The sequence below is a fragment of the Taudactylus pleione genome, unplaced genomic scaffold (genome assembly GCF_031769625.1).
Source record: "Taudactylus pleione unplaced genomic scaffold, aTauple2 ptg000086l, whole genome shotgun sequence".
NCBI classification, from domain to species: domain Eukaryota; kingdom Metazoa; phylum Chordata; class Amphibia; order Anura; family Myobatrachidae; genus Taudactylus; species Taudactylus pleione.
Window position 1 is genome coordinate 28,396,906 of NW_028284488.1, and position 18,574 is coordinate 28,415,479.

Here is an 18,574-nt window from a genome sequence, read left to right on the forward strand (position 1 = left end):
GAGAGAGAGAGAGAAGGAAACGGGAGAGGAGAGATAGAAACGGGAGAGCCAAGTGAGAGAGAGAGAAACGGGAGAGCCGAGAGAGAGAGCCGAGAGAGAGAAACCAGACAGCCGAGAGAGAGAGCCGAGAGAGAGAAGGAAACGGGAGAGGAGAGAGAGAGAGAGAGAAAGAATAGGGAGAGCCCTGAGAGAGTGGAGTAATAGTGAGAGCCCTGACAGAGAGAAAGAAGGAATAGGGAGAGCCCCAAGAGAGCGAGAGAAGGAAGAGAGAGATAGCGCGAGAGAATATGGAGAGCCCCAAGAAAGAGGATAAATAGGGAGAGCCCCGAAGAGACATAGGAGAAAAAGAGGAAGGAGAGACATAGGAGAAAAAGGGAAGCCGGGAGAGACATAGGAGAAAGAGGGTAAGCTGAGAGAGAAGGAATAGGGGAAGCCGGGAGAGAGCGCGGAGGAATAGAGGAAGCCGGGAGAGAGAGCGGAGGAATAGGGGAAGCCGGGAGAGAAAGCGGAGGAATAGGGGAAGCCGGGAGAGAGCGGAGGAATAGGGGAATCCGGGAGAGAGAGTGGAGGAATAGGGGAAGCCGGGAGAGAGAGCGGAGGAATAGGGGAAGCCGGGAGAGAGAGCGGAGGAATAGGGGAAGCCGGGAGAGAGATCGGAGGAATAGGGGAAACCGGGAGAGAGAGCGGAGGAATAGGGGAAGCCGGGAGAGAGAGTGGAGGAATAGGTGAAGCCGGGAGAGAGTGAGAAGGAATAGGGGGAAACGAGAGAGAAGAAAAAAAAAATAATATATATATATATGACTATGAGGGAAGCCAGGAGAGACATAGGAAGAAGAGGGGAAGCTGGGAGAGAGAGAGAAGGAACAGGGGAAGCCGGGAGAGACATAGGAGAAAGAGGGGGACCCGCTAGAGAGAGAGGAGGAATAGGGGGGAGATGGGAAATAGAGGGTAGGAATAAGGGAGACAGGATGAATAAGGGCAGACGGCATGGCCCGACATAGAGCATACACATTAGACGATTTTGACGATATATCGGACCGATCCGTCAAATTGGCCAGAATATCGTCTAATGTGTACCCAGCTTTAGACTGAGATATTAATGGGGCACTCTACCTTAAGAAAAAACTAAACAAAAGCCAAAATAACTTTTCTGCCTGTAGAGGAACCATTAGGGTAATTGTTTTGTATGCTTTTTTAGGAGGAAAACCTGCAACATATTATACAGATTTATGTATTAATATTTACTAAAGCACCAGCATATTCCATAGCGTTTTACAACTGGCATACATATTTGTTTTATTTATTTAGAGTTATTGGTGCTCTTTATAGATCCTATTTAAAACTTTAATGTTATTACATACTTAGAGGAAGCTCATCTTGAGCCTACTCAGCCAAGTATACACTCAAATGGGCAGGTAGAAAAACCTGCCTCTCTTCCAGTTTTTAAACTAAAACAAAGTGGGATCATGTGCAACCACTATGTTGCAGGACTGATGAACTGCTGCAGAAGTACAATCATGACCGACTGTCAAATGCGGATACCAGTCATATACAGTACTGCTACAGCACTGCATCAGAAAAGGCCTGCAGCATCATGGACACATAGGACCTGTTTCCGGGCCGCACGTAATGCTGATGTTAACATAGTTGCAGTGGCGTCACAAGGGGGGGTGGGGGGTGCGTCCCGCACCCGGGTGTCACCCGAAGAGGGGTGACACCAAGGTGCAGACTCCCCTTCAGTGACAGGAGTCGAGTGCTGCACTGTAGCATTAAGCCAGGACTGCAACAAGGCACCTCCTGCACCCCCCCTCCAGTACCAAGAACGGGACCATCCGTGAGGTCACTCCCCTTTTCGGCGGCACCCGGCTCCCCGCACCAGGTGACACCGCGGGGAGGGATGCCACTGCATAGTTGAGAGATTTTTTGCTCCAATGGTGCATGCGTTACTTACTAGAGCTATTGTAATCGAGGTGCACAGTATCAGAAATGTATTGATAAAGTGATGGGCATTTTTGGGTGTTGTCTGGGGAGTGGCATAGCAGTAGCACATGCACAAAGATGGTCTGTCTACACCTCCACATACATTTCTCACATCATTTACATCTCCACATACCAGTCCCACTTAATTTACACCTCCACATACCTGTCCCACAACATTTACACCTCCACATACCTGTCCCACATCATTTACATCTCCACATACCAGTCCCACTTCATTTACACCTCCACATACCTGTCCCACATCAATACACCTCCACATACCTGTCCCACATCACTTACATCTCCACATACCTGTCCTGCATCAATTACACCTCCACATACCTGTCCCACATCATTACACCTAAACATACCGGTCCCACATCATTTACACCTCCACATACCCACATCATTTACACCTTCACATACCTGTCCCACATCATTACACCACCACACACCTGTCCCACATCATTTACAATGCCACATACCTGTCTCACATAATTTTCACCTCCACATACCTGTCCCACATCATTAACACCTCCAGATCCCTGTGCCACATAATTTACACCTCCACATACCTATCCTACTTCATTTACACCTCCACATACCTGTCCTACATCATGTATACCTCCACATACCTGTCCTACTTCATTTATACCTCCACATCTCTGTCGCACATCATTTAAATCTCCACATCCCTGTGCCACGTCATTTACACCTCCACAAACCTGTCCCACATTATTTAAACCTCCACATACCTGTCATCATTTATCCCATAATTGCGCTCTTTAGAGAAATTCACCTAAAAAACATATCTTTATTGGCCAAATTATGCTAGGTAAATCCCTCCAAGTGTGCGATTATTATTGGTAGGGGTACACCAGAGGTTCTGACATTTTTACCTTAAAATAAATATTTTCTCTACATTTTCGCCTGCTCAGGAGGGTGTGCACAAAAAACAAAACAAATTTCCTCTGCAAAAGCAATGAGAGTTTGAAATTGGATTGCAAATAGAGTGTGCCAGGAGAACGGCTCGCAGATCCCAACTCGGACCTAACTGAATTGACTCCATTGAGTCTATTGATCTTTTAAGTGCTGTGGCTCAGTAAGGTACTGATTGAGGGTTTCACAGGGCTGTAACTAGGGTGGTGTGACCTGTGCCATGGCACAGGGCACCGCAGGGCAGGGGGCACTGTTTGGGCCTGTCAATTTTCCTGTTTATTATCATTCTCACTTGTAGCTTCCTCTTCTTTTATCCACAGAATCTCCTGGCCTCCCCTATCTCTTCCCTGGCCTTTTCCCATGAGGCCATGGGCTCTTTTATGTGCACTATATTATGTAACTATTTAAAAAATGGGGGGGCGCCAATGCTCTTTGTGGCACAGAGCACCAAAAAGGCTAGTTACGGCTCTGGGGTTTCATAATCACTAGTAATAATAGCATGAGAGCGCTATCTATAACTACTGGAGTATTACATTAATGGGGATTTTCCATCTTTCACACTTAAATCCTGAAATTAGACATTTGGCCTGATTCAGAGCTGTACGCTATATTTTTGGACACAACTGCTGTGTGCAAATATGCTAATGCCACAGGAGGCTTCTGGGGACAAGAGACGCTCCTTTTGGCATCGCAGATCCGAGTGCTGTGTCCAAAAATGCAACATCGGCCATCTGAGTAAGCCTAAGGCTACTCAGATTGGCCACCTCAACTACGCTGCTGAGTAAATCTGCATAGGAAGACGTGGACACTGGACAAAGAAAATGGGGATGGCGCTGTCCCGCCCCACCCCCTCTCCATCTCAAAATGGCTGCAGCCTGTCAATCAGGCTGCAGCTTAGGGTACACTGCATGCGGTTACGCTGGATCGTTTCTGCACTTGCATAGAACAGGTCATGCACATGTGCAGTCCACCTACCGTAACATCGGACTTGTATGCAAGCCAATGGTTTTGTATACAAATCTGAATCAGGCCCATTGTTGCAAAATTTTGCTTTAGAATGGTAAAAATAAGACTTTAATATATTTATTTCATGCTGAGTAACATTTAATTTATTTTTTTGCTGATTTTTTAATTTTTTTATTTTGGCCATTGGTAATTTTGTCAGCAGTCCTGTCATAGGACACAGTCATGTGCTTATCTTGTCTCTTATCATTTTTTTTCTTGTCCTTGCAATGTAAACATCTTCCGGAAATCTGAGAATGTAATAGCATTACCCAAGCATGTACTGTGTTGTTCCCTCACGTCATGTCAGCTAAACTTACTGTCACACTTAAGACCATATCTCCTGTTTGTGAGCCTCTATAGAGTTACGGTAAAGTTTCTCAGCATGTACAATTGACACAGGATACAGAACAGAAAAACTACTTAATGGAACAATTTGTTATATCTCTTCCCTTTTAACTGACCAGAAGTTCATTGGCCAGACCTTTCCATAGAGTTGTGCTCTTACTGGAAACCTTGAGGATGTTATTTTGGACTTCATTTGTAATTCAAAAACTTTATAGTTAAATTAATATGCAAGAAGAGATTATCGTTTTTTGTATTGTATATAGAGATATATTTATCTGTACCTAACATTATGTATAAAGACATCTACTTGGTTCTTAGAACAAAAAACCTTTATGGCTAGTGTTACACAGACTATATTTATTTTCTGCTATTTTCATGTGATTAATTGCTTAGAACATATTGTGCTACTGTATACTATATTGCACATCTAGAGCCTGATTCAGAGGTGAACACCATTCCAGCTGCGAATGTGTCTTTTGCCGCAGTGCGGCTGCATCTTTATGCTAACGCTACAGGTTATGGAATTCATACAGAGATGCCCACCAGCTGCAGAGCTAATCTGCCACAGTGTCCATTAAGACGCAATATTGGCCGCACCCTCGAACATTGTTCCAGCCCTATGGAGGCGCAGAATTTCCGTCTGGCGACCTGTATCAGTGCAACTTCGGCAGAATGCGCGATTGCTGACCGTAACATGCCCTTGTGTGGCTAGCCATCGCCCTGTTACTACTCACACGCCCATTGAATTTGCTTCTATCAGTGTCTAAATTCGTTCCATGGCTACCAGCGATAACTATCGGGACTGAAAACATTGGCTGCTAGTGTGCGCCATCGATACTGCATGTACCTCTGAATCAGAGCCTTAATCTCCTGAGATTATTCTCACTAAAATATCATAACACAGGGTAAAGTACTATTTCTTTGAATTGAAACAAATATACACATACATATATATATATATATATATATATATATATATGTAGAAGGGGATTGACACGTCAGTGTTTTTCATTGCTGATATGTCTCAAAAAAGGATCTTTTCTGCTATAGCTACTGGTGACTGCACCCCAATTTTTATATAACATACTGTGTACATATATATAAAGTGATTACATGTCCATCCATTGAATTCCTGAAATGCAATTCATTGATACAAACTCTCAGCCATAATTGAATTACTGAATTGTGATCTATAGTAATATTTCAGTTTTTTAGATGAAAAACATTGATAGCTTTTTCACAAATGATTCTTGATTTTGGGAATAAACTATTTACTTTATCCATGAGAAATGCTTCCAAAATTGTGTAGACCAGGACAAATAATAAATACATTTGGGCAAGCTCTTTATCTTCGTGTAAATATGTTTGTAAGTAGTTTAACTTTTTGTGTCATTTTAACGTGTTATTTTCATAGTACAATACTAACTCTGACTTAAAGTGTTTTTATTGACTGGCTGTACTTCCAGGGAAATAAAGTAAAAAAGCACAGGTGTACTGAAGATTGGTGTGGTACAGTACATTTCAATATAAACTATTTGCTTATTAAATGTCTGTCATTCTTGTTATGTTTGTAGGAGCTGGGTCTGGTCATCACTGGTACTTTGCCTGTTTTCAATTTGACAGGAGACCGAAAAGAGAATAAAGTAAGTTGGCAGAACAAAGTTGACTTGCTCAGAGCACCAGAGTGTATTTAGCACAACTTTGTCATTAGAACCTAGGTGCAAAAAGACCAGCTTACTGTTTTTATTCCAAAAGCTTAACTATAATTCCAAAATATAGTCATTTGCAATTTAACCACTAGTCATTGTAACCAGTCTGAAGAGAGAAAAGAGTTAATAATGTTCATAACGCAATATCACTAATTTCCCCTTGTAGGGCTTAGGACTGAGTACTGTAAATTGTTTTATATGATGAAAGAAGGATGATTATGGAATATCTATTGGCAAATATGTTTCTAATTTCCATCCAGGATAAATATTAGCACTGAGCACACATCTCATCCGTACAGCAAAGTACTCTTCCTAATGTGTCAATAGCATTGTACTCCAGAGAGGCGCCATTAATAACAGTCAATAAGTATTTTAAGCTCACATGGGCTAGTGTAGAGGCATTCATTTTTATTACCTAGAACTCAACAGTGTGATATGTATTGTTTAGCAAGCACATACGTTACAAGCTCTTTCAGTATAGTGAAGCCGCTGACAAGATGATATCTGAGCAACGTTAAAGGACAGTAAGAGCACTTTATAACGCCACACACTTAGATTTGTTCATATCATAAAGTATTACACATACATTCTGCTAATGCTCCTAAAGGCGCACATCCACTAGCAGATATTAATGGACGTCTGAACGATAACAACATCGTTATCGTTCAGTCATCCATTATTTGTTCATGAATCTGGCACTAAAATGTCGGAAATGAACAGCGATGCGCGCTCCCGCTGGTCGTTTCCGACATCAATCATCACCCGAACATGCCGGTCAATCTGCCGTTAACGACAGATTGACCATGTTCGGGGTTGAGGGAGGGTGCCTACACTGAATGACTGATCGTTCAGTGTAGGCACTGCAGGGGATGGGAAACAACGGCACGATTACGATGTTGTAATCGTACTTTCTTCCCTGGGTTGCGTAGTGGATACGCACCTGAAGATTCTAATACTGTAAATCTAACATCGGAGATAATTGCTTGCATGTCATGTACACTAACAGTTGCCAACATGCTGTGAAGGCAGCCATTTTGTGAGCAGAGCCAATATATTAATTTTACCAATTCAAGTTACTGTAAAAACAATAATTTTCTTGGAAACATTATAACATTATAAATTACTAGTATAATTGGGACACCTTAGTCTCCCCCCCCCCCCCCCCCACTTGGCCCCACAATCTCTCTGGCTGGCTCCAACTCTCTCTGCTGTTCCCCCCACTTGATCACAGCCCCCCTCTCCCATACTTACCCTGGTGGCCGGTTCTCCTCTCCTAAGGCTCCCTCGCAATGGAGGCCGTTGGGGATTCCACTGCGCATGCATTGAGAAGACAGGCCAGACCTTCTACAATTATTATATAGATTTTGTTGTTTTGCCATCACAAATCAGCACCCTTAAAGATTTTCACCCGACATGCTGTTTTGTCTGGAGTCCAATTGGTTAACAAAACAACATTGTATTTGCCATTGATGCATTATTTTCCAGATTCCTAATGATAGTAATGGTCCCATATGATACTCTTATTACCACTCAGCTTTTCATACAGGCCTCTCCCTAAACTTGCCTCTAACATTTATAAGAGAGTGGTGTGGGACTGTAATAGCCTAAAATGACTCCCTGACACACATACCACCTTTATTTACATTTTTATTTGATGGAGGTGGTATACCTTGAAAAAAGGGTGATATATTTTAATTGAAAATACTTAAAGAAAAAGCGGTTGAGAGTAATTAATTACAGTAATTAAGGGCACATTTTGTAACTTGAAGTAAGTATAATATTAAATAATAGTGTGTTGTAAGCAAGAAACATATGCCGCAGCTGTTAAGGTTTTTAACTTTTAGCACTGCAGTGTAAAGACCTTTTTCCTAATGTGAGGCCCTTATATGGTGGTAAATAATGATTTGTGTGCTGATTATATAGCATACATCTTATATACATGTTGTAAACCAGACAAGTGCCACTGCTCAGACAATAAAAAGCTGCCAATATTGAAACCCATCCTAACTAGAAATTTTTACCCCAATTCAAAGCTGCAGACACCATGGACTGTTATATAAAAATATCAAGCAGTTGAACTATTCCAGCAGAGAATATGAGAAAATAGCTATGGTTTGCCTGCTTGGACTTATGTCAATTTGTTAGAGTGGTGGTTAATATTTTGAAACAGTTTTTTTTTAATTCCCATACTTCTACTTTTTATTGTAGAAGTACTGTATGGGATTACCTGGGATAAAAGAGTCTTTATTCAGTGACCGGTTTATTATCTTTTAAGATACTGGGGCGTGAGATGCTGAAAATTGCTAAACTGATTGATGAATAGAATATGGGAAAATGCCCATTTTTCTATTTATTAATGTAGTCTGTTACTTAGAAACTTTTAAAATACTAAGCAAAAAAACATAATACAGTATGTTTATTCCATTGTTATATTTATGCTCTAATAATTACCAGCTATCATGAGCATAAAGACCCTCTGACATCTGTCATTTCATCACACATAATACAACTTAAATGTTGGTGCATGCTCTAATCATAACACAACTAAACTGTGGCAGCACTCCCTCCTGTGGTCTAACAATAAGAAGACTGGGTCTGGCTACACTCCAGTATATAATTAAATTCTGCAACTTGACTTATACACCTTTCCATTCACTGTCACTCTGGTTCTCAATTACTGCTCATTCTGTCAGTCTCCGCATTGGCTTCCTATCAAATATGGCATACAGTTCCCTTTTACAGTCTTCTTAACCTATAAAGCTCTCAGCAGTCTTGCACATCATTACTGTTCCGTAATCCATAGCTACTGTCCCAAATGTAATCCCCATTCTCTATATATGATGGTCTTCTGTGTTTTTCTCTGATGGTCTCCTTCTCAGTCCTGCCTCAAGGATTTCTCTCATGCTTCACTTGTTCTTTTGAAGTCTTCCTTATACCACTAGACGTGCACAGCTTTTAAACACTTCTTTACAACTAATCTCTTTAGACAGACCTACAACCTGACCCCAAAATCACATGATCCACTTACCTTCTACATTATATCAAAACTTATTACAGTATATCACAATGTGATTTATAATATGGTCTGTCAATTTACATGTGCCTGTCCTTTTGTTTCTATCCTTTTTTAATTTATACTATATTTACGCTATAGTATTAGTCAACAGTTAAATCATATAATTGATATAATGCCCTTTATATAATGCTGTGTTATTCAGCGTAAGATGTTGGTGTTTTATATATAATAATTGATATGTAGACATAGTATATATAATAATCGATATGTAGATATACAGTATAGTAACTTGCTGCTGCATTCGTTTATGCAGATGTGTTGTTAAATCACATGGAAAATAAATAAATTGGATAGAGATGATGGCAAACCTTGATTGACATGGAAATACTTATTAAAATATAATAGAGAAATAATTATTAGTCTATTATGATTTAGAAGGTGCTGGTCATCTGTTTTTAGCCGTCTGCCCTGGATCTCTCCCCTTACTGTCTGTCTGGTAATAAAAATAAACCTGTGCATATTGACATAGATGGTATTTTTTTGACAGCTAAGCTCAAGAATTGTTATCATGGCACATTTTATTTTTGTACGGTAAACTGAATTCTAGCTTGTGAAATCTACTTGTTGATATCCAGTGGTTATTGATGGGGATTTTAAACTGCCCACAGTATAAATCTTAGAATCATTATTAAAGCATTTGTTTTATTAGACTTTCTATTCTCCGAAGGGAAAATCACTCTGGGCTTCCTGACAAAAGTCCTGTAATATAAACTTGGCCACACACACTACATAGTATTTATTGGTTCCATGGGACTAAAAGTAAACTCTAATGTTTAATTGAAGTCTGGGGGAAATACAATCAATAAGCTGTATTTATGTAGACGGTATATTAATATATACTGTAACAGCTACAGTAATTATATCATCATCATTATTATTATTCATGATGTACCATATGCATACAACCTTTTAAGATTCAAAAATATATGACTATAATAATTTCTGATTCCCAGACTGTTTCCAGAAACTTTTAATGTTCTATTATTTGATAGCATATAGTTACAGTGATACAATCTAATTTTAGGCATGTGTTCATTTTGTGTTCATTTTTTTTTCTCTTTTTAATAGAACCAATTGATACTTGGTGTCATGGGTGTAGATGTTTCCTTAAAAGATATTAAAAGGCTCACTCCTCGCTTTACAGTAAGTGTTTATTTTATTCCGTATCATTTGCAAAGTGTGTGGTTGAACTTATAGTGTCCCCAAGTTCTCATTTATATTTTCAATGCTTAAAAACTATACACAAACCTGAAGAAAGAGGAGGATACTGTGTGATTATAGTATCAGTTCTTTTTCGTGCCCTTTTTTCCTTTGCCCTGCTTGTGTACAAGGATATTTGTGAATAAGTAGATATAAATGTATTGTATTTGTCCTTTTAAAAGTGTAGTCACTTATTTTACACACTTTAATTTCTGAAGAAATATTATTTATCTCAGTATAAGCTTCTCTGCTATTTTTTAACAATAGCCAAATTCACCTGTATGTGTTTAGAAGAAGTCGTGTAGCTAGATGAAATATTGGGCACTTTGAATACAGAGCTTTTAGTGTACCTGTCAGCTACACACCAGGGGTGAATTCATTAAATTGCAGCCTAATAAATTAGCAAGAATGTAGTACATCGTAATGCACAAAGGCTGCTATCTGTATGCATAGGTGACATGTACATTATGCTGGTTTTTATGATTAATTGGTCACTGTAAACAAACTACCTGATATTAGATGTAGTAAATCATATTACATTGTTTTTCAGGGTACACAAATATTTCTTTATTGAATGTGTTTCAGGTTCGTAATTATTCTGTATGTTTTCCTCCAGCTATGTCCTAATGGATATTATTTTGCCCTTGATCCTAATGGTTATGTGTTGCTCCATCCAAATCTTCAACCAAAGGTATGACTGTGACTGCTAACTCAAAACTGTAAACATTTTGATAATGCACATTATGCAAACAATGGCATTTTTAGTAATAATTCTGAATTCTAGTTATATGAACTAATTAGACAATTAAAAAAAACACCTGTTGAAAAAATGAGAAACATACATAAAGGGGTCAGTTCAATTACCCTCAAAGGGGGCCAGTTGTCCTTGCAACTTTATTTCCACGCATATAGCCACACTTACAGGTGCAAGTAATTTGCTGCTAGTTGAATTGACCCCATAGTATCCCTTAATAAACATGGACATGAACACAATTACTATTTATAATTAGGAGTGGTAGTACAGAACCCTTAGCACATTAAGGGGCCTATTCATTATCCCCCTGGATCAAGTACCCAGCAGTGTAAACTTTCACACTGGTAATTAGCAGTGAAAGTGTTACTGATAAGGATTGTAGGACATTGGACACATCGACTTTCATCATGTCGACATTGATTTAATGTCGACATGATTAGAATGTCGACTAAATGTACCTGTTGGTCCAGTGGTGACTTACGTGGTTTGGTGGTTCCGGGGCTCAAGTTGTGTATTCCGGGTCTAGTGTTCAGCTGACGGTGACTTCCAGCTGATTCTATGACGTTGACGGCACTAAGTATCGCAAGCGACTAACCCTGACCTCCCCTCCAGCAACCTAAGCCTGACCCTCACCCTAGTGCCTAACACTAACCCTACCCTTCAGTAGCCAAACCCTCCGGTCCATGCAGAATGTCTACACTTCACATGTCGATATTTTCACATTCTGCAGATGTCAACATTTAGCAACATCAACATCATACAGTGCATCCGTAAAGTATTCACAGCGCTTCACTTTTTCTAAATTTTGTTATTTTACAGCCTTATTGTAAAATGGAATAAATTCATTTTTGTCCTCAAAATTCTACACACAATACCCCATAATGACAATGTGTAAAAACTTTTTTTGAGATTTTTGCTAAATGAATAAAAAAAAACTAAGAAATCACATGTACATAAGTATTCACAGCCTTTGCCATGAATCTCAAAATTGAGCTCAGGTGCATCCTGTTTCCACTGATCATCCTTGAGAGGTTCCTACAGCTTAATTGTAGTCTACCTGTGGTAAATTCAGTTGTTTGGACATGATTTTGAAAGGCATACACCTGTCTATATAAGGCATTTCAGAGCACAAACCAAGCATGAAGTCTAAGGAATTGTCTGTAGACCTCCGAGACAGGATTGTCTCAAGGCACAAATCTGGGGAAGGGTACATAAAAATATCTGCTGCTTTGAAGGTCCCAATCAGCACAGTTTCCTCCATCATCCGTAAATGGAAGATGTTTGGAACCACCAAGACTCTTCCTAGAGTTGGCCGGCCGTCTAAGCTGAGCGATTGTGGGAGAAGGGTCCTAGTCAGGGAGGTGATCAAGAACCCGATGGTCACTCTGTCAGAGCTACAGTATTCCTCTGTGGAGAGAGGAGAACCTTCCAGAAGGACAACCATCTCTGCAGCAATCCACCAATCAGGCCTGTATGGTAGATTGGCCAGACGGAAGCCACTCCTTAGTAAAAAGAACATGGCAGCCTGCCTGGAGTTTGCCAAAATGCACCTGAAGGACTCTCAGACCATGAGAAACAAAATTCTCTGGTCTGGTGAGACAAAGATTGAACTCTTTGGCGTCAATGCCAGATGTTATGTTTGGAGGAAACCAGGCACCACTCATCACCAGGCCAATACCATCCCTACAGTGAAGCATGGTGGGTGCAGTATCATGCTGTGGGGATGTTTTTCAGTGGCAGGAACTGGGAGACTAGTCAGGATAGAGGGAAAGATGAATGCAGCAATGTACAGAGACATCCTGGATAAAAACCTGCTCCAGAGCGCTCTGGACCTCAGACTGGGGCGACGGTTCATCTTTCAGCAGAACAACGACCCTAAGCACACAGCCAAGATATCAAAGGAGTGGCTTCAGGACAACTCTGTGAATGTCCTTGAGTGGCCCAGCCAGATCCCAGACTTGAATCTGATTGAACATCTCTGGAGAGATCTGAAAATGGCTGTGCACCGACGCTACCCATCCAACCTGATGGAGCTTGAGAGGTGCTGCAAAGAGGAATGGGCTAAACTGCCCAAAGATAGGTGTGCCAAGCTTGTGGCATCATATTCAAAATACTTGAGGCTGTAATTGCTGCCAAAAGTGCATCAACAAAGTATTGAGCAAAGACTGTGAATATGTACATGTGATTTCTTAGGGGTTTTTTTTATTAAATTTGCAAACATCTCAAAAAAACTTTTTACATGTTGTCATTATGGGGTATTGTGTGTAGAATTTTGGGGACAAAAATTTATTTATTCCAGTTTGGAATAAGGCTGTAACATAACAAGATGTGGAAAAAGTGAAGCGCTGTGAATACTTTCCAGATGCACTGTACGTGTCAACATTGTGATGTCGACATTATGATTGTCAGAATTGTAAATGTGAACATTGTGACTGCATCACGAATTGCCTGGTACTTAAGTGTCCTCTTTCACAACTTGAGGTCAGTTGGACACTTAATTATAAGGGGCAAATAGAGGCCTACTTATTTTTAAGTCACCTAGATTTGTAGCACTGACTTATATTACAAAAGCAGAGTTTATCACATTTTACTCTTTTTAAACATTTACAGCATATAATTCCTTTAATAGTGAAACTGTACATTTCAGGACCATGTGCCACCATTTGGAGCAATTAAACGAATCCAGGCATGCTTGCCATGTAATAAAACCAACTAACTATAAAAAAAGTATTTAAGAATGTTTAAAAAATATTAGGAAATATAACTGAATTTATAAATATTATAAAATGAATGGGAACATTAACCTATATTTCAGAATTACATAAAATCATAAAATGAATAACACGTTAATAAACTCTGCGGCAACAAGATGATGATATTGAGGTAAATAAGAGCTGTAAGCTCAATAAAAATTATTTGTACAAATGCTTGTTCAAATAATGTCCCTAGGATTCACTAAGGGCCTGATTCAGACCCACTCGCGAGCGGCTGTCCGCTCGCAAGTGGGTCGATGTTATGGACTGAGCATGCGCACGACGGAGGGAGCTCCGTCGTGCGCATGCGCCAGACGCGACGAGCGAAGGAAAGTCCTTCGCTCGTTGTGTCCGATCAAAGGGGGCGTGTTGTCAATGTTGATTGACAGCACGCCCCCTTTGGTGGGCGTGCCGGGGGCGTGCCTCCCTGACGGGGGCGTTCCCACGGGAACGCCTCCCGTCAGAAGCCGGCCCACGGACATCACTAGTGATGTCAGTGGGAGTGATTTTGGCTCTGATAGAGCCAAAATCACTCCGGAGCTTGCGGTTGAAAACCTCAACCGCAGGCTCCGGCTCGCAAATTCGATGGTCGCGATGGTCTCGACCATCGCGACCATCACAATGCACGCTCGTATAGCCTGTGGGTGGTGACCCACAGCTATACGAGCGTCCAGGAGGACGCTCCATGAAAATGGAGCCCGGCCCTCATTCAGAGCGTGCGCTCTGCTCAGAGCGTACGGCTCTGAATGAGGGCCTAAGTCTTTATTTAAAATGTATCTCTTAATCAAGTACAAGCATTTCGATGGTGGTAAACTGGCACCAAATAATAACATGCTAATACAGGACACTGATACTGCACTAGAAAACTTGTAGTAATAGCAGAAAACTCACATGGATCAATGAGACACACTTTATATATAAATAGGAAATTTTATAAAACTATCCCAAACCGGGTATCATACAATATTATCCCAAACTGGGTATCATACAATATTACAATAAAAAAATGATTTGAAGATAAATAGCACAATGAAACTATAAGTTAGTATCAATAAAAAATGCATATTTTACATATACGTACTGCCGTAGCACTGCTGGAGAACCATGGTTACTATGGGGGCAAACAACCCCTAAGGTAATCTAACACAATGTCCCAAGTGATAGTAGCATCAGTAGTCCGGAACAATATGATGATACAGAAATAGTAATGTTGGAATGTGAGGTGAATGTAGCAGACGCTTTGGAATAACAGTGCATAGGAGTCTTCACAAACTGACCAAAGAAATGTCCGGCTAGTATATCAAAAGTCCAAAACTGGTCCAGCATTGGACAGGTGGCAGCCTGATGGAATCTGCACAAGTGATGCAGTGCACTTATCCTCATTAAATCACGAAAAACTGCTCCCGGTAAGCGACAAGGAACAGCAATCAAAGGGTCTGAGCATTAATTGGCACAGGGCCTTAGAGATGCACATAAACTCGATGGTTTTCATACATATGACGGAGCCGCAGTGTGCATGGGCTGTAGTCACAGTGTCGGATTGACAAACTGCAAAGCGGAGATGGCGGCGTCCCAGAAAATGGGGGCATTTTGGCCCCATTTTCTGGGCGTGCCGAGGTCAGGGTCCGTGTTTTCTGAAGCAGAATTCCTGGCCCCGGCAGAGGAGTTCCAGCGACCATTCTGAGTAAGCTTAGGCTTACTCAGATGGCCGATGGCTGCCAGATGGTGATCCGATGCTACGTCCTAAGAGACAGCAGCAGATCACAGAAGTGGCCTAATTACACAAAATGCCTCCTGCGATATTACCATATGTTAGCATTGCTGCTGCATCCAAAGATGCAACAGCGATGCTAACAGCATACAACAATGAATCAGGCCCACAAATCCAGAGCATATAGATAACAGACTAAAATATCAACAGCTCTGACATGCTTTGCCTCATCGAACTGAGGAATTTTGAAAGAGTGAAAAAAAAACTAAAACAAATAAGTAGTTTATTTGGGATGTAGTCAGCAAGAGAATACCGGTGCCGGAATCCTGACAGCAGTCGGAATCCCGGATCCAGGATCCCAACCATCGGCATCCCGACGTTAAGTATTAGGGTTAGGGGAGGGTTAGGTTAGGATTAGGGGTTAGGGTTAGGCACTAGGGGGAGGGTTAGAGTTAGGCTGCAGGGGGGAGGATTAAAGTTAGGCTGCGGGAGGGTAGGGTTAGGCTGCTGGAAAGGTGGGTTAGGGTTACGACACTTATCTACTTGTGTCGGGATTCTGACTATCAACATCCCGCTGTTGGTATTCTGACTGCCGAGGTCCCAACCGTCAGTATCCCGTACCGAACTTGTTTATTTGGTTAAAATAATATTTACACTCAGACTCATTCATCCCAAGTAGAAAATTATATACACAAGAATATTAAAGAAAAGAGTAATACTCGTACAGTAACATGCAACATTCTACATATGTGCTACATCATACATTTATGTATTGTCCATATATATAAACCATTAACTATAAGGATCAATTAATAATGAGACAGGAATTAGTGGTGCCTCATGTGTAGAAGCACCTAACCTTTCTGCAGGGGAAACTGTTCTTCTGTGGTTATAATTTAACTACCACTATATATCATCCCAAATCTAAGTATAAAATTCAACTTTCTCTGCTACTTCAGCCTGTAGGTGTAAAAGAAGGCCTGATGTTCAGGTACTGTAAAGGTGAATGGAAGCTGGTGCCCATATTTCTATGGCTAGGTGAGAAAGACCTAATCAGTTAGAGGGCTGTATTTTCTATGATTCCTAAGCATGCATTGTAATTACACATTATATAACATTTACACAAAAAGTGGCCGATCTAATAATTATATAATAATGTAAAAAGCTTTAATATAACAGGCTTTATAAAATGTATTGTACATGCACTTGCCTCACTGCTAGATTAGCTGTGCCATCACGGCAACAAACTTTTTCAGAGTGTGGACAAACATTTCTGGTGACACAAACTGCGATACAAAAATAACTTGTTTAGGCTTGATGTTACTTGAATATAAACTTACTGATAACTGATGTATGTCTGGCGTATTAGTCACTTAACCTTAACTTACCTCCCAGCTGAGCGTTGGCACCGCTGATCAGTACCCTTCCCATGCCCCTCTCAGCTCCCCTGTTGATTTATTGAAAAGATAAACAAGTTAAAACTGTATGGTGGGAAAAACTAAAAGCGGACGGGCCAATAATCAGTCCAGCCCGACCGTGGACCAACTCAAACACACATGCAACATAACAAATCACCCAGTAAGGTGTAGTGCTGCCCCTGGTGGGGTGGTTCAGACTTCAATCAAGGTGAGTGCGCCAAAAAAAAAAAAAACAGATTAACTGCACCCGGGCTTATGATTTGCTGTTCTTTCCTGTAACAAATAAATAACCAACAATCAAACTTAAACTAAAGGGATGGAGGGAAAAATATGTCACAAAGAGGCTTAAGACAGGGGAACCCAAACCTTTAATACCCTTCTATACTCTACCCTACCTCACAAAAGCTGACTAGCTGGACATACACAATGTGACTCAACATAATCGAGCCCCTAGCATTGTGTTTTACCCACGTCAGGCATATTTTGCCTATCCACATCCACGTGACCAACCATTATGTTATAAGTTTGCAAAACTTTTTTCCTGCTTAATATAAAATTGTGCTTCACATACTGTAAGTCAGCAATATATGTCATATTTATGATCAAACATAATCAGTTTTGTTATAGAGATACAGTATAAGAATGCCTAACTTGCTTCCAGTATCCATGTTTGGCTGGCTATGTTGTTCGTAGTGTATATTTGTTTTTGTGGTCAAATTTTTTTCTATAACTTGTTTATATGATCCACAAAGTGTTTACCAAAGTATGTACTACCATCTAACCATTATCAAATGATAGCATTCAGTGTTTTCCATGAACTGCTATTTGCCAGTGATAACTGTACTCTGATCAGCGTTTCATAGAGTGTAAATGTGCAGTGTTTGGATATAGTACTTGGGCACAAACCTTAGGCCATTCTTCCATAATGACTGAGTAATCAGTATTATCAGTTACATTTGTTTATTTCAGACATATCTGCTTTTGCTACAGTAGGTCCGTAGAGTATATCAATAGATAAAATTGAACACGCTGGATAGGGAAGACAGAAAGCTTCCAATAAAACAAATCCAACTTTTATTGTTTAAGAAAAATGAAAATGACACTTTCATTAGCATGTATGGCAAATCTTGGGCATTTACACAGCTGTCTCAATGTTACACTTGTGTAAATATCCAAGGCTTACCATACTTGCTACTGAATATAAGTGCAATCTGTGGGCCTCATTCAGCAAGGAACGCAGTTGCTAATAGGCACACAGTCAGTCGATTGTTGCGTACTGCGCATGCATGCGTGATTGACAGGAAGTGCCGTTTGTTGGTGGTGACGTGGGGCTGGTCGGGCGAACACCGGCATGTCAGTGCATTGCAGTGCCGTTGCAGGGGCGTGCATAAATTATCCACTTTGTGGCCATACGTAGCCTGAGGCCTCATAGCGAAGGCTGAAGGTAGCAGTTCCTGAGTGAGGTCTGACCTGCCTATAACTGTGCGTATGGGTCCGATGTTACTCAATGTTACGATGTTGCCCAAGTATACAGATGTGAGTAAGGGGAAGTGGGCGTCCTCATGTTAGGCAGTGATCGTAATGCAATTGCAAACATTTGCATTTCCCCCTTGATATTAGCAACTGCGTCACATTAGCAGAATAGTGATCCTTGCTGAATCAGGCTCTGTACTTATATTAATCA

At 40.7% G+C, this 18,574-nt stretch overlaps 1 protein-coding gene across 4 annotated transcripts in view; it reads left to right on the plus strand.

Moving 5' to 3' along the window:
- CACNA2D1 (calcium voltage-gated channel auxiliary subunit alpha2delta 1) overlaps positions 1–18,574 on the plus strand; it is a 901,795-nt gene that overhangs the window by 776,416 nt on the left and 106,805 nt on the right. For all 4 annotated transcript variants that reach the window (XM_088468929.1, XM_088468931.1, XM_088468930.1 and 1 more), the window contains exons 16-18: positions 5,844–5,912; positions 10,123–10,197; positions 10,871–10,945. In XM_088468929.1, coding sequence (XP_088325055.1) covers positions 5,844–5,912; positions 10,123–10,197; positions 10,871–10,945 — 219 coding nt within the window. The remainder of the gene's footprint in view (positions 1–5,843; positions 5,913–10,122; positions 10,198–10,870; positions 10,946–18,574) is intronic.